The sequence below is a fragment of the Odocoileus virginianus genome, chromosome 12 (assembly GCF_023699985.2).
Source record: "Odocoileus virginianus isolate 20LAN1187 ecotype Illinois chromosome 12, Ovbor_1.2, whole genome shotgun sequence".
Taxonomy (NCBI): domain Eukaryota; kingdom Metazoa; phylum Chordata; class Mammalia; order Artiodactyla; family Cervidae; genus Odocoileus; species Odocoileus virginianus.
Window position 1 is genome coordinate 37,924,435 of NC_069685.1, and position 22,570 is coordinate 37,947,004.

Below are 22,570 nucleotides of genomic sequence, written 5' to 3' on the forward strand. Positions count from 1 at the left end.
CGTCAAATGTAGTCTTTTTAGGATTACAGACAATACTCTAATTTCTCCCACCCCCATATCACAACTTCTTTTCCGCGGGGGAGTCATTCCCTGTCTGCTTCCACTGTGCCTGCCTGTTTGCCTTCTAGATCCTATTTGCTGTAGAAGCAAAAACAGTAAGTCTAAGTGAGACCCAGAGGTCATCAACCCTTGCCTCTGTGCCAGGACACACAAACCACCTAAACCAATCACTAACCTGTTTTTTAAATACCTCCAATCAGAGAGATTCCACAACTTTGTTTTTGTGAACAGTTGTACTGTACAATGGCATGCTGTAAATGTCTCTTCCTACCCATGTGTACTCCTATTTGCCTGTTCTATTTTAATCCTCATTTGCATTAACCCTTTCTTACCTTTTAATGGATTTCTAGGCCACTTCTCAGAAGAGGTGGGAGATCAGTGTGACTCTGGACACAGCCAGGATGAAAAGGTGAGTCCCTGGGAACTCTGATGCTCTAATCCCAGGCCTCTGGGGTGATGGCATTCATCTCAGGAGGCCTTTATTCTACTGCTGCTAAGCAAATGCTCTCAAATGCCTTTGAATTCCAAGAGTCTGTTTCTAAACAGGACACTAGAGGGCTCCCGGGGGTTAAAAATAAGTGGAGAAATATTTGAATGAAAACTGCTTCTGGACGGCATTTGTTTTTTTCAGAATTTAAAATTAAAGTTCTTTTTTTTAATATTAAAAAAAAAAACCCTCACATGTCTTAAAAGTGGGTTGTCAGCAGCCAGTTAACAAGTATCCGTTTTGCTTTGCAATCAGTAGTTTTCAAGGGAACTTTTAAAGCTGAGCTGAAATATTTGAAATGTGGAACACTCTTGACCATGAAATATGTTCTACTTACATGCCTCAGCCTTTAAAAGTTCTTTGCATTAGAGTCAGAGATTACATTCTTCCTGGAGCCAAGCACGGGGCCAGCTGTGTAAGTAACGTTGCTTACCAGTTCTTCTTCTTTTTAATAATGTGAAAAAAGACAGCTAGAGAGCTTTGGGTTTTCTTTCAGCTGAATTTGGTGGAAAGAAAAGGACTAAAAAGCAGTTAGATGCATGTTTTGTGTTTATGTTTGTGTGTGTGTAACTGAATAAATGCAATTACTTCCAAGATACGTGAGCATGTATGGTTTTATAGTATAATGACCCTTAATGTAAGATAATGAAATATATTATGAAGAAAAGATTGTACCATCAGATTAAGAGAATATATTTTTGAATTTGAATGTTAATACTTGGTGCTTCTGCCCAGTTAATTAATGCAAGGCTTATAAAAATAAATAGAAGATAGCTATAGATTTTTACAACCCTTTGTTGCTTTTCTTAAAACATTTTTTAATTTCAAAGAGAGAAGCCTGGATTTGTCCAATTTTAACGCTTTTCCTTCAGGATCAAATTAAAAGACTCTAGCTACAAGTTATAAAACAGTCTTGGATTTTGGTAGTTTGTTTTCACTAATTGCAACTGAATATCAAATGTATACATCTATCTTGTTTATTTTTTAACTCCATTTAAAAAATCATTTAGTGGGGACAGTAATGAAAGGAAAGCGTCCCGTTTTTTAAATTTCCTCTTGTGGAGGAACTGAACGGGAGTTTGAAACTGACTCAGTGCACTGTTTCCATTCATTCCCAGGAACTAGTCAGACTTCTCCTTGGGGAGACTGATGAGGGTGTAAAAGGTTTGTTGTGGCCAGTGTCAGAAGCCCTCCCGGCTCCATCACCGACGCCGAACTTCCACCTCGACCCCCTGGAGACCACTTAGACACCTGAGCGGAGGCGACAGCTGCGTTCAGAAAACCATGCTTCATGTCAGCAGGCACCAACGGCCGAGTTTAAACTCTGTTCAGCATGTGGACACGGCGGAGAAATGAGCTGTCGGGACAAGCCAGGGCAGCTCATAAACTGGTTCCTCTGCTCCTTGTGCGGCCCGAGGGTGCGGAAACTCTGGAGCAGCCGGCGCCCCAGGACGCGGAGGAACCTCCTGCTGGGCACCGCCTGCGCCATCTACCTGGGCTTCCTGGTCAGTCAGGTGGGGCGCGCCTCTGTCCAGCACGCAAGGCCGGCAGGAAAGGGGCCGCACCGGAGCCGGGCTGCCACCGAGGCCCCCTTCCCTGAGATACCCCTGGATGGCACGCTGGCCCCTCCCGAGTCCCAGGGCAATGGCACCACGCTGCAGCCCAACGTGGTGTACATCACCCTGCGCTCGAAGCGCAGCAAGCCAGCTAACATCCGTGGCACAGTGAAACCGAAGCGCAGGAAAAAGTATGCGGTGGCTTCTAGAGTCCCGGGGCCCGAGGCTTTGGTGGGACCATCCCTTCGGCCTCAGGTAGCTGCAAGGGCAGCGGATCCTGGAGTGCCCGGGCACGTCCCAGGGGCAAACCTGGCCAAGGCTGGGGAGCGACCCTGGAGGTGGATCCAGGGTCCGGGAGCGCGAGGTGGGGCCGCCGATGTGCAGCTGCCCCTGGCCGGGGAGAGCAACATCCGGATCTACAGCGAGAGCGCCCCGTCCTGGCTGAGCAAAGAAGACATAGGCCAGATGCGCCTGCTGGCCAACGGCGCCGTGGCGGGTCTCCAGCCGACCCAGTCCAGGAGCGGAGCACGCCTGCTGGTGCTGGAGGGGACTACCCGGCCCTCGGTGCCTGCCTGCGGTCCCAGCCCCTGCGGGCTGCTCAAGCAGTCTCTGGACATGAGCGAGGTGTTTGCCTTCCACCTGGACAGGATCCTGGGACTCAACCGGACCCTGCCCTCTGTGAGCAGGAAGTCTGAGTTCATCCAAGGTAACCCTTTCCCAGGCTTCGTTCTTTGCAGCTGTTGGGGATTGGGCTTGATTTTCTCTTTTGCCTCCCTCTCTTTTTCTAAATGATTTTCTCCACCCACGGTTCCCATTTGGATAGCAGCAGCAGCGTGTCTATCCACGTGGTTGGCGTCCTTGATTTTCCCAGCTTTGGGAGGATGCAAGAGTGCTGGGGAGAGGCTGTCCTCCACAGGCAAGAGAAAGCCCCCACCACGGTAATCTGAGCTCTCTGTTTCCCTGACCTTGCTTCCCAGAGGTTTATTAAACCTAATTAAAGCCAGTGGCAATTTCAGTGATGAGGAGTGGAAGCTGGGGTGGAAGAAAAGAACTTGCGGGCAGTCAGACATATTATTAAATAGGATACTACTATGGAAGTAACTAGAATGTTATGCATGGGAAGTTTTTAAAAGTAAGGGGAACTGTTTCACACTTGATAGTATACATGTTTCGATGCTGTTCTCTCAGATCATCCCACCCTCGCCTTCTTCCATAGAGTCCAAAAGTCTGTTCTATACATCTGTGTCTCAGCCTCCAACTAATAAAAATAATTGGGAAGAAAACAAAACAAAACAAAACAAAAGTAAATAAAAGTAAGGGGAGAGTGGGTTATCTTTTTTCTGCAGATGGAATCTTTTTAAGAGGCCCAGAACCAGATCATGTTAGATTCAACACCTTCATTTTTCACAAAGGTGGATTTAACTGCTTTCATTTACAAAGCTAATGAGGTCAAGAGAGGTGATTTGTTTTGTAGATACACTAATCAGCTGGTGGTTTCTCCAAGTCCATGACTATGGTTTATGGAACCTGAGTGTCCAGATGCCTTCCGGTGATAAACATTTTGTCAAGTTCCAGGTTGTAGAGCCAGTTGCTTCGGTTGCAGGTGGCCAGGACTGGTGTGTGGCCATGTTCATGCCACAGAAAGAATTTTCTCCGATGCCTGAGGCAATTCCGGAGTGCTCGGACAAAGTAGGGTAGGTCCCTTGCTTGTATTTGAAAGCACAGTGATCCCAGAAGTTGGCACTAGCTCAATCCAGGCTAGTCCAAGAGGCTAAAAAGAACCCCAAAGAGATTCTAAGCTCAAAGGCTGTTTCTTTACTTCCTGTCGCCATGTGAGTACGAGCTCAGTCGCTTCAGTTGTGTCGACGCTTTGCAACCCCATGGACACCATGGAGCCCGCCAGGCTCCATGGGATTCTCCAGGCAAGAATACTGGAGTGGGTTGTCATGCCCTCCTCCAGGTTATCTTCTCAACTCAGGGATTGAACCGGCATCACTTATGTCTCCTGCATTGGCAGGCGGGTTCTTTACCACTAGAGTCACGTGGGAAGCCCCTTCCTGTCACCATAAAAGCATTTCATCCCAGGCCCTGTGGAGTATGGACTGGAATGCATTAAAGCCGTGGGAGTGGTCAAAAGCCAAACTGCATTTTAATGACTTTAGGAGTATCTTAGCCTTAGAATGGGTACTTCTTGAACTACCTGTGATTTGCTTAGAAAGACTGGTCATTCCCTACTCATCTTGGTTCATGGCTAAGTGCTTCAGATTCACAGGTGTGTTTCCATTTCTCAAGTTCACAGAGTCTCACCAGGATGAGGCCAATGTGAGAAAGCCTCTCTAACATTCAGTCAAACATTGGTAAAAGCTCATTTCTAGTGGGTGCTTGCTATTTGCTAAACACTGCACAAATTGAGACATATAGTCCATTTACACCTTGATTCCTATGTTTCTCACAACAGTGCTAGCAGGTAGGTACTATTATTATTTCCACTTTGTAGATGAGAATAACCAGGCTTATTTAGGCAAAGCAATTGGCCTTGTATTCATGGCTAAGCTCAGTTTTGAGCACAGGTCCAGCAAACTTCATGACATCAGCTCTTAGCCTTTGGGCTTAGGTGGCTGTATCACTTCCTCCAGACAGGAGCATCCTGGAGAGAAGGGAGATCCGGGAGGGCGCAGAGACAGAGACAGCAGGCACACACTGAGGCTCTCCTGGGCCAGCAGCACAGAGGGAACCCCCGGAAGGCTCTCTTGGTGTTCACTTCACATTGTAAAGGCCCTTGAGAAGAGGTGATGCATGCTCGAATGTATCCCGAGGAACCGTAGTCTGATCCGTCCTTCCAGCTTCCCTGGGAAAATGCTGGATGGAGTTGGGAGAGTGAAGTAGAGTTAGAAGCCTGGGCTCTTCAGCCAGACCACCTGAGTTTGAATTTACCAGTCATGTGACCCTCCATGAAACAATACCCTCCTCAAGAAGCTATTGTTCATTAATCCATAGAAAACCTTCAGAGTGTGTGTGTGTGTGTGAGTGTGTCACTGGGTTGTGTCCGACTGTTTGCGACCCCATGGACTGTAGTCCACCAGGCTCCTCAGTCCACGGAATTCTCCAAGCAAAAATGCTGGAGTGGGTTGCCATTTCCTTTGCCAAAACCCTCAGTCAATATTGGCTGTGTGTATTACTACACTAAGCACGTGAGATACCAAGTTCACTGAGTATAGCCTCCAAGCCTCATCTGTCGTCTTATTTGTTTTAATTGAAGTGTAGTTGGTTTACAGTGTTGTGATAGTGTTGGGTGTACAGCCAAGTGATTCAGTTATACATACACATATATGTTCTTTTTATACACATATATGAGCACTCTGCACAATATAATTCTATTCATGGAGACACTGTACTGATATAAAGATTCTTTTCAGATTCATTTCCATTATAGTTTATTAAAGGATTTTGAATATACAAAATAGACTGTGCTATACAGTAGGTCCTTGTTGGTTATCTGTTTTCTATATAGTAGTGTGTATCTGTTAATCCCAAACTCTTAATTTATGCCTTGCTCTTTGGTAACCATAAATTTGCTCTCTATGTCTGTGAATCTATTTCTGTTTCGTAAGTAAGTTCATTTGTATCATTTTTTTGGTGTTTTCACATCTAAGTGGTATTATATATTTGTCTTTCTCTATCTGACTTATTATACTTAGTACGATAATCTCTAGGTCCATCCATATTGCAGCAAATGGTGTTATTTCAGTCTTTTTTATGGTTAATAAATATTCCATTGTATATATGTGCCACATCTTCTTTATCCATTCCTCTGTTGATGAACATTTAGATTGCTTCCATGTCTTGACTATTATACTGCCGCTATGAACACTGGGGTGCACATGTCTTTTTGAATTAGTTTTCTCTGGATACATAATTTCTTTATGTGACAGGACTAGGACTGAAACCCAGGTGTCCTGCTTGCTCAGTGAAACTTCTTGGTGCCAGGATACCTCTAAGGTATTTAATTATGTTCTCCAAATATCCAGCATCTTTGTGAATGAAGAAGGCAGTTGCATTCAATTTGAAGGAGGCATTTATAATCCCAATATAGACTGATGTTCCCCTCTCCTTTCAGGAGTAAGTGGTTATGGAAAGAAACTGTCAAGGTTGCACTGACATGACTCTATGTGATTGATTAAATAGCAAAGATCATATTTCAGGTAATACCAGAACTTTCTTTGTTCTTTCTTTGATTCTTTCTCCTAGAATGTAGTTATTGAGAGTCATAAAATCAGGCCAGTTTCCCCAGGAGGCTAGGACCTAATTTAGATATAGTTATGAGCACTCTGCACAATATAATTCTATTCATGGAGACATTGTACTGATGTAAAGAACATACATAGATCAGTTCTGGTTGCGGTAAGGGATCCATAGTCTTAGTTTCCTAGTACCTACCTCTAGCCTTTTCCTGACTTGTATCTTTCTCCCCTTGATTTCCACAGATATGTGTATCTTCCCTCTGGGGTCCTCCTAGTCCTCTCGTGGTCCAAGCTTAGCTTTATTTGAGCCTCCGCATCTACCTAAGTTGGTGATAGATCTCATCTAGGTACCCAGCATCTGCTTCTGGCTCATTCTGTGTCACTGCTTTGTAACTACAATTGCTTGGTGGATCATCTCTTCCTTCCCACTAGGCTCTACATCTGTGAAGGTGGAGATATCTCCTGTCTTGCTCATCACTGTGTTTCTGGATCGCAGTGGAGAGTCTGGCACACAGTAGGTGCTCAATAAATATTTTTGAATAAATGTAAGAATGAACTTTTGGACTGTTCCATTGACTCTAAATAGTAAATCTATATTTGCTTCAGGCTTTCAAAACTCAGGACAACTGCTGCCATTTTTTTGCCCTAAATCCAGGCTGGTCTTTCTGCTGCAGTATCTTATAAATAGCTCTTTGGAAAGGGTAATGAAAAATGTCCTTGGCAGCCTCTGAATTATGCAAATAATAAGGTTTATGGAGCTTATTCTTGTGAGTCCAATCAATATAATATGGTCTGCAACCTCATGTGCTCAGTCACTTAGTTGTATCCAACTCTTTGCAACCACATGGACTGTAAGCCGCCAGGCTCCTCCGTCCATGGGGTTTCCCAGGCAAGAGTATTGGAGTGGGTTGCCATTTCCTCCTCCAGGGGATCTTCCCAACCCAAAGATGGAACCAGTGTCTCCTGCTGGCAGGCAGAGTCTTTACTACTGGGCCACCCGGGAAGCCCATACCGTAATGTATGGTGACATCATACAATGGTGTGGTGGCTTCATACCGTCATGTATGTGGCCTCATACCACTGAGCCACCTGGATAGCAACCTCATTCTGTAATGTAATTTGATAATGAGTTCTCTGTAGGAGGAACAGTGGAACTCAGGTATGTATTTTTCTGATGATCTGGCTTGGTCTGGGAGTAAAGCTTTTAATATCTGGGAGAGTGGTTAGGGAGACAGTCCTATAAGTAATCTGCCCTAAGTGTTGTTTTTCTTCTCTGACTTTTGATGAATGTTTGTGAAGATGAATTTATGCTTGGTGACAAGAACACGGCTAGTCTGTCTTGTGTGGTGAATACAGATATTTTGCTTATCTCAGTTAATCTTTCAAAGAAACCTATGCAGGAGACACCTTCTTCAATTTTGAGAAGAAAGAAAGATAAGAAGAAGGCAGCTCAAGGTCATACAATGAGTTTATTTTCCAGGAAGAATTCAAGCACTTGTCTTGTAACTTCCTGTTTATCATCTGCTTTCCTCACCAAATCATTTCAGGGGCCTTAATTAACTGTGTCTTCTTTCCCCATCACCACAACCTATTCATGTACTCATTAGTCAGTTATCTGACACAACAAGACGCTGATGACTTGCATGCTGATGCACAAATACGGGCTGTTTTATTTCTTAAGGAGACAACACTGTAACCATAGCAAGAATAATATTGAATGTCACCACGTATCAGGCACTGTTGTAAGTACCATGTGCCTATTATCTCATTAAATCCTCCTAAACTTTTATGACAGGTACTCTATGAGAGACATTTTGTGGACCTGGAAGGAGAGGCCTAGTGTAATTAAATACGTTTGCTCATAGTCATATAAATTACCCTGCTGTAAAAAGGGTCCATAAGATGCAAAGGGAGATGTAAAAGAGCATCAGAGGCTGTGATTGAATGATGTGCCTGTTGCAGCCCCTCAGATGAAGCTTTCTGCCCATTCAGTCCAAAGACATAATGTCCCAGTGATAAAGCTCATCTCCAGGTGTTTCTTTGTCTTTTTGTAAAACTGACAGAGGTGATCCTGTCATCCCAGAGCCACTGGCTAAGGTTAATCTGGGGCAAGTTCTTGGTTGTACAACTTGATGAATTCTAGATGTTTCTCCTTGAATCCCAAAATATATAAATGTGAAATTAGCAGGTATACTGGCCCTGAATGGTGTACTGAACCATTTTCTGACAGATGTCACTCCAAATATATCCTAGAAAATAAGAAGTGTGTACTTGGGGAAGCATAAGGTTGTAATTAGGTAGGGAGGGTCAGGAGGGGACCATCCTAAAAAGTCTAGCCATAACCACTGGGCCAGAATCCCATCCTATGATACCTATGTGGGAAATACAAAACTTAATTGAAATATAGCATCAGAGGCTTTGTAAAAAAAATGCATGTTTGCAATAATGAAATATTTTTTTAGTTGTGAGTCTATAAAGAATCTAGTGTTATGTATCACAGAACATCTATACTGCATTTGATGTCATTTATCTGTTGAATTACTAAAGAATTTCACACAGCAGACAGTATTAATACTTTATATATGGGAATCCTGAGACGTGGTAAGGTGTATATTTGCACGAGGATACATAGCTAGTGAGCAGTGGAAGTGGAATTTGTACCCAGATCTGTCTCATGCTAAAGTCTCCCATGTTGTTTCTCTTACCCACAATACCACTCAAACATAATTTGATATAATCATGAGATACTGACAGCAATGTGCAAATTTTAACCTGATGACTTCTGACTAACCATTATGCCAGCCTTTCTATTTAACCTATTTTTTCAACTCAACCATTTAATATTGATACAATTTTCACTCAAGGGAAGTATGACCATACTACTCTAAACACAGCTACAAGGGTTCAGTTCAGTTCAGTTCAGTCGCTCAGTCACGTCCGACTCTTTGCGACCCCATGAATCGCAGCATGCCAGGCCTCCCTGTCCATCACCAACTCCCGGAGTTTACCCAAACTCATGTCCATCGAGTCGGTGATGTCATCCAGCCATCTCATCCTCTATCCCCAATCCCTGCCAGCATCAGGGTCTTTTCCAATGAGTCAGCTCTTTGCATCAGGTGGCCAAAGTATTGGAGTTTCATCTTCAGCATCAGTCCTTCCAATGAACACCCGGGACTGATCTCCTTCAGGATGGACTGGTTGGATCTCCTTGCAGTCCAAGGGACTTTCAAGAGTCTTCTCCAACACCACAGTTCAAAAGTATCACTTCTTCAGTGCTCAGCTTTCTTCACAGTCCAACTCTCACATCCATACATGACCACTGGAAAAACCATAGCCTTGACCAGGCGGACCTTTGTTGGCAAAGTAATGTCTCTGCTTTTTAATATGCTATCTAGGTTGGTCATAACTTTCCTTCCAAGGAGCAAGCGTCTTTTAATTTCATGGCTGCAATCACCATCTGCAGTGATTTTGGAGCCCCCCAAAATGAAGTCTGACACTGTTTCCACTGTCTCCCCATCTATTTCTCATGAAGTGATGGGACCAGATGTCATGATCTTAGTTTTCTGAATGTTAAGCTTTAAGCCAACTTTTTCACTCTCCTCTTTCACTTTCATCAAGAGGCTCTTTAGTTCACTTTCTGCCATAAGGGTGGTGTCATCTGCATATCTGAGGTTATCGATAATTCTCCCGGCAATCTTGATTCCAGCTTGTGCTTTTTCCAGCCCAGCGTTTCTCATGATGTACTCTGCATATAAGTTAAATAAGCAGGGTGACAATATACAGCCTTGATGCACTCCTTTTCCTATTTGGAACCAGTCTGTGCTACAAGGATTATTGTTGTTTAAGTACAAGCTAATGCCTCCCAGATCTTTTTGTTTTGCCATAAACAATTTCTTGTATGTAAATGCGACTGAACATATTAGTATGTTTTCTGCCAAACTGTCCTTGGGAGAGCCATCAACCAGGACAGAGGTCACCAGATGCTGTGTGGTGTTGATACATTTAGATAAGTTTTTAACAAAATATTTCAAATATGTATCTAAGGCAAGACAAAGCAGATTATGTCCATGTAAAGAGCAGAGGAACCCAGCAGCCCCTGTGATCCTCCACTTAGCAGCTTGGCCAACCTTTGTGGCAGCCTGCTCAGCTCCACAAATGAATCCCAAGGGCTACCATTTTGGTAGCTTTTAAGCATCCTACTATTTTTCATGCCTAGCATGGAAGATGCATTATGTTTGCTTTATTTTTAGGATGCTGCTTTACTGCCTGCCACAGAGATGTCAGACTGAATTAAGGTAGCTTCTTCCCAGGAACTCTGTGCAAGTCTGCGTGGATGACGAACTACAAGCACCCCACCACTTCCATTGAAATTCATTATAAATCCCAAGTTGCTCACTGTTCTCTGCCTGTACTGCCTCGTCTTATCATAAAGCAGGAGAAATATGCTGTGTGTTTTCCACTCTCCTCTTGAGTCCATGTGATCAGTGTTGTGAGTTTCTGGCTGATAGTGAGACTGCCAGGGCAGGGAGATCGCAGCTGCACAATTCTTGTTGTCTCAAGCTCTCAGGTAAGGACAGAGGTGTTTTGCAGGGAGTTATAAGAATCACCCAGATGCCCATACAACTTGGAAACACCCCGACTTCAAAATCTTAGAAATCTTGGACACGGGTGCAAACTTTCTTAAAATATTAACTCAAGAGTGTAGGAATCATGTCTTATTTTTGAGGAGCTGGAAGGAAAACACGTTGTGTTCTTCATCAGAAAAGCCTTGAGGGTTTTATTTCTTTAGCAATCAAATTGAGTTGGTAAGCTTCACACACAGGTTTACTGAGCATGGGCTCCAAGCAGCGCTAGGCTCTGCTATTTTCTTGTTTGCTCATTACATACTTTCATTGGCCAAGTAGGGGAACCTGGGAGCCTTCTCTGCTGTTCTTCTGGAAGGTGCCCCTGGACCTCCCATGAAGCTGGGATAGAAGGGTCAGTGGCTAATAGTTGCCACAGTGCTCACAGCCTGAAAATGGCATGTTTCTCAGTTCCATGAAATCTGTTTCCTTCTTCAGCATCACATTATCTTTTCTTCTTTTAAGAAATATTTATTGAGCACCTGCTATGTGCCAGCCACTCTTCATTGGGGGCTATATCAGTGGACAGAACAGTCAAGAACTGCTGTCCCCATGGAGCTGACATTGTTGGACCACATGACAGCTCATAGCCTGGAGGGGTACTTCGTATGACTCCTGATTTCAAGATTCAATCAGCATGAGCCTGAGCCGAAGGTCATGACCTTTCTGTTGGGACTGAATCTGTTGCCGTCTCTAGGTGGGTTAAGGACTACACAGGTGCCGATCTCAGTTAATGGGCAAATACTGACATTTCAGTTGAGTTTGGTTGTAATTTGTAGCATGTACTTTCTATTTGTGACTCTAAACATGAGGAAGAAGCTGTAGAGTTTTTAATTCAAATAGCTTTGCGGTTCACAGCGTAGACTGGCATATCTGTTTGCTAGGGCTGATACCACAAAATACCACAGACTTGATGGCTTAAACCTTTATTTCTCACAGTTCTGGAGGCTGGAAGTTCCAGCTGAAGGTGTCGGCTGGTTTGGTTTCTTTGAGGCCTCTTCCCTGGCTTGTAGACAGCCACCTTCTCACTGTGTCCTCCTATGAGCTTAACTGTGTGATCCTGGGCTCCTGGCATTCCCTTACTGTGTCCAAATCTCCTTTTTTTCTTTTATTAAAAAAAAATTAAAATTTTTCAAAAAAATTTTTTTAGGATTTTTTTTTATGTGCACAGTTTTTTTTTTTTTTTAAAGGTCTTTAAGTTTGTTGCACTATTGCTTCTGTTTTATGTTTTGGTTTTTTGGCCAAGAGGCATGTGGGTCTTAGCTCCCTGAACAGGGATTGAACCTGCATCCCCTGCTCTGGAAGGAAAAGCCTTAACCACTGGACCATCAGTCAAAGTGAAAGTCGCTCAGTGGTGTCCGACTCTTTGCGACCCCATGGACTATACAGTCCATGGAATTCTCCAGGCAGCCCAGAGTACTGGAGTGGGTAGCCGTTTCCTTCTCCAGAGGATCTTTCCAACCTAGGAATCGAACATTTCTCCTGCATTTCAGGTGGAATGTTTACCAGCTGAGCCACTCGGGAAGTCCCCAAATCTCTTCTTCTAAGGACATGAGTCATATTGCATTTAGACCACTCTTAATTGCCTCTTTAAAGGCCTTTCTCCAAATGCAGTCACCTTCTGTGGTGCTGGGGTTGGGACTTCAGCATGTGAATTTTGGAGGAACACAGTTCAGCTCATAATGACTGGCAGTCTAGACTCCCTGAATTTGAAGCTGGGTTCTACCACCTGAAAGTTGTGTGGTCTGGGAGAAATGACTTAATCTTTTTCTACCTTATTTTTTTAAGAGTATCATGATATTGGTAATGGTACTAACCTCATCGAGGTGTGAGCATTGTGTGAGCTGATGTGGATAAAATATATATAACAGTACCACCCCTCCCAAAAGGACACTCAGTGATGGCTATCTGCTATTTTCATTTGGTTTCTAAGCTAATTCAGCTCTTTGTGATAATGTCTCCTTAGATTTTCTTAGTTTGTTTCTCTAAATTGATGTTTACATGAACTAAATAAACAGACCCTTCGTGTTGTCATTTAATGAAAGTACTTCGGGTGGATGGTGGATGATCCCAGTCTTTCCTGTTTGTGGAATGTGAGACACTTTACCTTCATCATCTCACCAAATTGTATGACAGCTCCACACACCAGTTAGTCTTGAACAGGTTTCCTGTGGGGAAAACGAGGCTCAGAGAGTAAACATGTCCTCCAAAGGCTAGCAGGTCGTGTGCAGTGGGGCTGGGGCCCAGCCTCGTCCTTATCACTGTATGAGCCTTCACCATTATCCTCTCACCTTAATGGATTCTCAGAGGGTGTGGGCTGGGCCTTCCCAGGTAATCACCATCCACACCAGAACCTGCTACCTCCATGGCCTTTCAGTATGATTCCCGAGTGGAGCCAGGATGCCTTAACTGTCCCCTTCTCAAGATGCTGATTTTGGGTCACAAGGAGTGAGGCAGTGTGTCTGCACCACTCCTATCTTTATCATTCCCAGTCTCAGAGAATTATGGAGATGTGGGGCTGGGTGGTAGAATGAGGGCCTGGAAACCCCTGGACGTCTCCACTTCTACTCCTCAAGGCCCTCTGATTCTTTTTGATCCATTTATACTGTTGTTGTTCAGTCCCTCAGTTGTGTCTGATTCTTTGCAACCCCATGGACTGCAGCACACCAGGCTTCCCTGTCCTTCACCACCTCCCAGAGTTTGCTCAAACTCATGTCTATTGAGTCGGTGAGGCCATCCAACCATCTCATCTTCTGTCGTCCCCTTTTCCTCCTGCCCTCAATCTTTCCCAGCATCAGGGTTTTTTCCAATGAGTCAGCTCTTCACAACAGGTGGCCAAGAGTATTGGAGCTTCAGCATCAGTGTCAGTCCTTCCAATGAATATTCAGGACTGATTTCATTTAGGATTGACTAGTTTGATCTCCTGCTGTCCAAGGGACTCTCAAGAGTCTTCTTCAACACCACAGTTGAAGCATCATTTCCTCAGCACTCAGCTTTCTTTATGGTCTGACTTTCATATCCATACATGACTACTGGAAAAACCAAAGCTTTGACTATACAGACTTTGGCGACAAAGTAATGTCTCTGCTTCTTAATATGCTATCTAGGTGTGTCATAGCTTTTCTTCCAAGGAGCAAGGGTCTTTTAATTTCATGACTGCAGTCACCATCGGCAGTGATGTTGGAGCCCTAAAAGATAAAGTCTGTCACTGTTTCATTGTTTCCCCATCTATTTCCCATGAAGTGATGGGACTGATACCATGATCTTCGTTTTTTGAATGTTGAATTTTAAGCCAGCTTTTTCACTCTCTTCTTCTGCCTCATCAAGAGGCTCTTTAGTTCCTCTTCACTTTCTGAGTACAGTGAAATCACCACTTACTAGGAGGTCACATCAACCAAGTGTTTATTCAGGGGCCATGGACCATTGATTAGAACCTACAGGCTGGAGATGGAAAGTGGGGGATTCTGAAAAATTCACTCATTTATTCATCAGCATATTTGAATGCGTGGTCTAGACATTATGTCAGGAGCTGGAGAACCAAAGGTGATTGGTGATGAGTCCCTGTTCTCAAGAGTTCCGAGCTTGGAAGACGGGAGGTGGCTAAGGAAACCCATCCTACAAAAGTGGTCAGGTAAAGACCCTAATGGAGATATTTTTGGGGAACCCTGCAGGCACAGGGAGGGATGTGTATTTAGGGGGATAGTTAGGAGTATTGCAAAAAGATGTAGAAGCAGTAATGTCAGACTGTGGGTGAAGTGAGAGATGGGTGGGTGTAGAAAGATGGAGAGAGCATGTGCCTGGAAAACAGTTCTGGGAAAAGGAGATTAGCAGTTGGAGGGGGAGAGTGGAGAATGACTGGGTTTGTGTAATGGAAGGACATGGACTTCATCCCACAAACCTTGGGGAATCATTGATGGGTCTGAAGAAGAGAAGTGATGCGATGAGCTTTGGACTGCAGGAAGCTTACTCCAGTCAAGAGTTCATGGCTTCTTCATCTACATTAGCAAACACTAAATGACCCAGGACTGCATCACCCAGATGTGACCAACACTTTATCGGCAAAATGTGATTGTCTGTGGGGCCTGGCAGTGATCCCATCCTCATGATCCTCTGAAGCTGAGGTCGGTTCCTGTTTTTCAAAGTGGAATATTGAGGCAGGAAGAGTCTGGAAGTTTCCATTTTCATAGCGGAAGTCCTGGTCAGACCTCGAAAGCAGAAGTTCCTGTCCATGAGTCAAAGCTTCAGAACAAAGAAGGACATGTTTTAAAGTGGAACTGATGGTTTGGATTGTTTGAGTTGTCTGTGGTGGAGGAAGTCACAAGTGCCTTACGGTTAGCTAATGCTTGAGGAAATGTGTAGATTATTTAAACTCAGTTCAACCTCAAGAAACCTAGTGAAACAGTTAGAAAAGTAACTAAATGCATTTATTTTTTTTTTGTTGTTGCAAGAACTAAATCACCCAGAAATCGGATTCCTAAAACAAGCTCTTATATTCAGGGCTTGACTGTCTGCATAGATTCTTAACATATAAAAGATGTGGAATTCTGCCTCTCTGTTGTCTTCCCCTTTTAAAATCATAAAAACCTAATATCAATTGGTTCTTTCTAATATGTGACAGTGCTGTGTTTCAGTGTCTGTCTGGATCTCATACCGCCCTGCCAGACAGGTTTGGAAGATGGTCTTTTTACCTCTTGGGACACTCAGTGCCTCAGTCAGGGTGGCTGGAGGACTGGGCTCCAGTCCTATGGAGACCAGAGATATTGTCAAGAGTGGAACCCTGGGACTTCCCTGGTGGTCCCATGGCTAAGACTGCATTCCCAATGTAGGGGACCTGGGTTCTATCCCTGGTCAGGGAACTAGATCCCACATGCCGCAATTAATGATCTTGCATGCTACGATGAAGACCCAACATAGCCAAAAAAAAAAAAAAAGGGTGCAAGCAATAGCTGTGACTTCTTTCTTGACCCCATCCACATGCTCAGGTCTTCTTCAGAGAAGGTTCTCCTTATCAAAGGCTACAGCCTAATTCTGGAGTTTTTTGTTTTGCTTGTCTTTGCACTGAGAGCTCAGCCTTTATTTTAGTCCTTCATTCACTCCCTTCAGAACATTCTTCAACTGGCAGACATGTAACCTGATCATCATTACACACGTGTTTGCCTGATTCTACTGAATTCCTAGCTACAGCCTGGGTCTTGTTTGGACTGGGATCTGGTAGGGCCTCCATTTTTGGTATGCTTCACTTTGAACCCTTTCTATCAAAAACAAAGGGACAAAATGGGTCCAGAAATTAAGGGGCAGTGGTAAATACATACTTTTGGAGTAAGAGGATGTTTAAAAGCCTGAGTATCTAATTCTCTGTCCCTACCCTCTCCCCCAAGGCCATCAGAATCTTGCATTCTTATTTACCCTCTTTCACATTGACTAACTTGTCCATGTTCATCAACACTAAGCCAAGAGGTCCTGCCTGCTTTTTTCACTTCTGTCTAATACTTTTAATCACCAGAACCCTACTATGAAAGGCACTGTAGAAAAATAGAGCAGATCATTCATTAACAACCAGATACCTGATACCCTCTCATGGGAGGTACACCCCTTCAACACTTGCTTTTAGCAGATTAGAGTTTTACAACGTTCAAATTTTCCTTCAGTGCATCAGACAGTTGAAATGGTCCTGGGCAAAATTTGTTTCCTGTAACAGAGATGAGCCTCAAGTTTTGGTGGGTCTTGGTTTTCCTTAATGGATTTTGGAGTTATTTTTAATGAAAGGCTCTAAGCTGAACTGCTTCTTTCCTTTCTGTCTTGTTCACAAGAAGTCTTGGAACTTGGCCCATGTGATAAAAAAAGGCTTCTGATTTCAGAGTTCAGGGAGTTTTACTTATTTTTGTCCAGTGATAGATGCAGACTGACAACTCCACCTGTAGTTCACCAAGACTGGTCACCAGTTCAAGGTGAAGGGCACTTAGTAAATTAGGGTAGAGGAGGCTGTGTATAACATTCATTCTTAGTGGATTTTCACATTCATCTTCTCAAAAGAATGTCTTCTTTGTGCTTTTGAATAAAGAACAGACTTGGGAGAACATAAAAATTCAGGGGAACTATTCAGATTTTGGAAAAAATAAGTTTTCCTGGCAAGTCTCATTTTTTTAAAAGACAGCTGTATAACCTTTAGTTTACGTGAGCACCCACATATCTTCTAAAACCCCACTTCCCCCCCACTCTGACAGTTAGAATTTTATTTCTTCACTGTAAAATTTCTCTAGAGAGCTCAGTGCTGCATCATTTTGACAAACTCGAATGTGAAGAGATGAATGCAGCTCATCTCTGAGGCACTTCAGGTAAGTTGCTTTAACCCATTTCCTGCTTTCAGAGACTATTTTTCTGTCATGCCTTCAGACCTATCAAAGTTCATTTAATGCTGTTATCAGCCATATTTTAGACAAAGTGGAGTTCTCCTCGCAGTAGCTGCTCCCAGTTCTGAGCTCTGGGGCCATCCTGGCAGCTGTCACTACCTCACGGGAGGGCAATGTGCACAAATACTCTGCAAGACCTGTTTGTTGGGAGGAAGACGAGGTGGCTTACCAACTCTCAGAAGTGGTGCTGGCCCTGCTTTCTGGAAGCCCCTTTCCCGTGGTGACTGATGTCAGGCAGGGCAGGACAGAACCTCTTTCTGTGACAGTCAGAATATTTGCTAATGGGAGATGGATGTGGAGGAAAACAGTTGATACTAACTGAAAACCAATTATTCCTATCTGCTGAAAGCTCCCTGTGGCCATTTGAGAACAATTTTTAAAATGATTTAATAGCAAATGTATCATTCAGAAAAATTTAAGGTTTAAAAAGGAGAAATGGAAAATGAAATGCAATATACTCATAGACTGAAATGGTAATAATTGATTCACTACAGTCTGTGGGTGAGAGATAGCCCACAGCCCATTTTTGTGTTTCGTGAGCTACCAGTTGTTTCTACAATTTTTAAATGGTCAAAAAAAATCATCATCATAATAATATTACTATGACATTTAAGACATATATAAAATATATACATCAGTGTCTAATAAAGTTTTATTGGAACTTAGTCACCACCCTTTGTGTATGTATTGTTTTCACTGCTTTTGTGTCACAATGGAGTTGAGCATCTGCTAGTGGACATTGTATGACCCTCAGTCACCATCTGACCACGGGGCTAGATATCACAGTTTAAGTGGTAATACTTAAGAATATTTAATTGTAAGAGACATGTTTGCAATATAACATTTAGTGAAACAGTTCTGACAAACTATATATGTAAGACGATTCCAAATAGTTTATTATCCTTGTATGATTTTTGTGTCTTTCCCCTGGTGGAAATGTAAGTTCTATGAAAGCCAAACAGCCACAAAAAACAAAACAAAAACCAAACAACTGAAAACCTGACATGTATGCATGTGTGTATGTGTGTATGTATGCTTTAGGCCTAGAGCAGCACTTGAGATATAGTAGATGCTCAATAAACAAATAAGGGCTAAGGAAAGGTTGATGAATTATGTGATTGTATAATGCATACATGTAATAATAGTGAAAGCAAAACCTTTCTAGGATATGCATATATGTGAGGCACCATGCTGAGAACTTTAAATGCATGATCCCAGTAACCCTAATGCAGTTAGTTTTGGAAGGTACAGTATTGCCCACATTTTACAGAGGGTGAAAGCAAGGTTTGAAGAGATTATGTAACTTGTCTAACATCAGAAAGCTAAGAAGTAATGTGACCAGAATTCAGAAAGTCTCTTGGGTTCCAGAGTCTGCTAACCACAAGCTCTATTCCTTAAATTTCTAAAAACAATTTACTTCAGGTGCGAAAGAAAGACATGGGAAAATATCTGATGTAAATATACAATTACAAGGATAGGAGATTTTAGATGATTGTTGTTTTCTGGCTGTATATATATATATTTCTTATTATTATAGTTGATTAGAATATTAGTTTCATGTGTAGTATAGTGGTTCAATGTTTCTGTAGTTTTATACTCCATTTGAAGTTATTAAAAATCATGGTTATATTTTCTTGGGCTGTATGTTGTGTTTTTGTGGTTTCTTTGTTTTTATGCATAGCACTTTGTGCCTCTTAATCCACTGCCCCTGTCTTGCCCCTCCCACTCCCCTTCCTCCACTGGTAACTACTAGTTTGTCCTTTATGTCTGTGAATCCGTTTCTGTCTTGTTATATCATTTGATTTGTTTTATTTTTTAAATTCCACAAGTGTGTGATAACAAGAGTATTTGTCTTTCTCTGTCTGACTTATTTCACTAAGCATCATACTCTTCAGGTTCATCCATGTTGTTGCAAATGGCAGAATTTCACTCTTATTACCGGGTAGTATTCACTGAATGTGTATACACACACACACACACACACACACACACACACACACGTCTTTGTTATCCATTCTTTTGTTGATGGACACATAGGTCGTTTCTGTATCTTAGCAATTGTCAACAGTGCTGCTGCAAAGATTGGGATGCATGTATCTTTTATAATTAGTATTTTTATTTCCTACAGATATATGCCCAGCATTGTAATTGCTGGATCATATGGTAGCTCTGAATTTCGTTTTTTGAGAAGCCTCTGTATTGTTACCCACAGAGGCTGCACCAATTTGCCTTGTTTGTAACAGGGTAGGAGGGTTCCCTTTCCTCTACTCTCTGCAGCTTTTGTTAGTTGTGTTCTTTTTTGTTAGTTGTGTTCTTTTTTGTTATTGGAGGATCATTGCTTTACAATATTGTGTCGGTTTCTGCCATACATTAACGTGATTCAGCCACACGGATACCTATGTCCCCTCCCTCCGGACCACCCCCTCCCATCTCTCACTCCATCCTACCCCTTTAGGTGGTCACGGAGCAGATCTCCCTGGCCCACACAGCAAATTCTGACTTACTCTTTCACATATGGTGATATATGTGTCCATACTCTTCTCTCAATTGTCCCACCCTCTCTTCCCTCGCTGTGTCCACAAGTCTGTTCTCTATGTCTGCCTCTCCATTGCTGCCCCACAAATAGGTTCATCAGTACCATCTTTTTAGATTTCATACACATGTGTTAATATACAAAAATTTGCCTTTTGCTTTCTTACTTCACCCTGTAGAATAGACTCTAGGTTTGTCTACTTCATTAGGACTGACTTGAATGTGTTCTTTTTTATAGCTGATATTTTAGTAATATTTCATTGTGTGTGTATCTATATCTATCTATCTATATACCACAGTTCATCTGTTGATGGACGTCTAGGTTGCTTCCATGTCCTAGCTATTGTAAAAACTGGTGCTACAAACACTGGGGTGCATGTGTCTCTTTCAGTTATGGTTTTCTCAGGGTGTATGCCCAGTATTGGAATTGTTGGGTCATAAGGTAATTCTAACTCTCTTGCATTGTTGATGGGAATATAAATTAATATAGTTACTATGGAGAACAGTGTGGAGATTCACTATTTGTATTCTTTATTATGTTAACCATTCTGACAGATGTGAGGTGATATCTCATTGTGATTTGATTTGCATTTCTCCAATGAATAGCAGGTTAAGTATCCTTTCATAATCTATTGGCCATCTGTAAGTTTTCTTTGGAAAAATGTTTATTCATGTATTCTCATTTTTTAAAGCTTTCTTTGTTTTTCTGATATTGAATTGTATGAGCTGTTTATGTATGTTGGATATTAGCCCCTTGTCAGTCATTTCATTTACAAATATTTTCTTCCATTCAATAGTTTTTCTTTCTGTTTTGTTTATGGTTTCCTTTGCTGTGTAAATGTTTTTAAGTTTAATTAGGTCTCATTTGTTTATTTTTGCTTTTATTTCTTTTCTCTTAGGAGCTGGCTCAAAAAAATATTGCTATGATTTATGTCAAAGGATATTCTGTCTGTGTTTTCTTCTAGGAGTTTTATGGTTTCAGGTCTTATAGTTAGGTCTTTAATTCATTTTGAGTTTATTGCACATGGTATGAGGAAACATCTGATCTCATTCTTTCAACATGTAGCTGTCCAATTTTTCCAGCACCACTTAATGAAGAGACTGTATTTTCTTCATTGAATATTCTTGCCTCCTTTGTTGTAGATTGACTATATGTGTGTGAATTTACATCTCCGTTCTCTGTTCTGTCCCATTGATCTGTGTGTCTGATTTTGTGCCGTACTATACTATCTTGATCACTATAGCTTTGCAGTATTGTTTGAAGTCAAGAGAGCATGATTCCTTTGGCTCTGTTCTTTTTCCCTCAGGATTGCTTTGATAATTTGGGGTCTTTGGGGTTTCATAAATTTTAGGATTATTTGTTCTAGTTCTGTGAAAAGTATCATGGATATTTTGATAGAGATTATAGTAAATCTGTATATGGCTTTGGGTAGTATGGCCATTTTAACAATATTAATTATTCCAAGAAGGCAATGGCAACCCACTCCAGTACTCTTGCCTGGAAAATCCCATGGATGGAGAAGCCTGGTAGGCTGCAGTCCATGGGGTGGCTAAGAGTCTGACACGACTGAGCGACTTCACTTTCACTTTTCACTTTCATGCACTGGAGAAGGAAATGGCAACCCACTCCAGTGTTCTTTCCTGGAGAATCCCAGGGACTGTGGAGCCTGGTGGGCTGTCGTCTATGGGGTCGCACAGAGTCAGATACAACTGACGCGACTTACCAGCAGCAGCAGCAATCCAAGAGTGTGGGATATCTTTCCATTTTTTGTACTGATGTAATTTTCAAATTCCTTCATTAGTGTTTTATATTTTTCAGTAAATAGAATTTTTACCTCCTTGATTAAGTTTATTCTTAGGAATTTTATTCTTTTTGATATGATTGTAAATGTGATTGTTTCCTTAATTTCTCTTTCTGAGAGTTCATTTTGAGTATATAGAAGAGCAATAGATATCTATATATCAATCTTGTATCCTGTAACTTTACTAAATTCATTTATTAGTTCCAACAGTTTTTTATTTTTTTTTTTGGTGGAAACTTTAGTGTTTCCTATATATAGTAAGATGTTATCTTTTAGCTATACATTTTAATGTTTTTCCACATTCCTAAGATGAATAGATTTACTTTTTAAAAAAGTGAAACAAATATTTCCAAAGCAAAGGAAAAAGCAATGCAGAAATTGTTAACTGTTTATGTGCATCATTTCCTCCTTTCTCTGAGGGCCTCGTGTGCTGAGGAGACTGCTGGTTTGTCTTTCTTGTACATTGATTTGCTTTGTTGGAGTTCAGTGTTGGATTTTGACTCTCCTTGAGTACTTTCTAGCCCTGAGAATGCAAAGCGCTAGCTGTGTATCACTTTGTTCCAAAGATATCGACTGATAGAGCCTCTTGGTGTTAATATTTCCAAGTCCATATCTTTGTAAGCTTCCCTGGTGGCTCAGTGGTAAAGAATCCGCCTGCAATGCAGGAAACACATGCAGAAGACGCAAGTTTGATCCCTGGGTTGGGAAGATCCTTTGGAGAAGGAAATGGCAACCCACTCCAATATTCTTGCCTGGGAAATCCATGGATAGAGGATCCCAGTGGGCTGCAGTCCATGGGGTCCCAAAGAGTTGGACATGACTTAGTGACTGAACAACAAAAAATATCTTTGATAGCTATG

At 42.1% G+C, this 22,570-nt stretch overlaps 1 protein-coding gene across 2 annotated transcripts in view; it reads left to right on the plus strand.

Annotated features, from left to right (window-relative positions):
• The first annotated feature begins 270 nt into the window (after positions 1-270).
• GASK1B (golgi associated kinase 1B) overlaps positions 271-22,570 on the plus strand; it is a 67,046-nt gene continuing 44,746 nt past the window's right edge. The window contains exons 1-2 of one of the 2 annotated variants that reach the window (XM_070474935.1): positions 271-469; positions 1,666-2,809. In XM_070474935.1, coding sequence (XP_070331036.1) covers positions 1,900-2,809 — 910 coding nt within the window. In that variant the 5' untranslated portion in view covers positions 271-469; positions 1,666-1,899. Of the gene's footprint in view, positions 470-719; positions 963-1,665; positions 2,810-22,570 lie in introns of those variants that run through there. The other variant, XM_070474934.1, reaches the window with a different exon arrangement.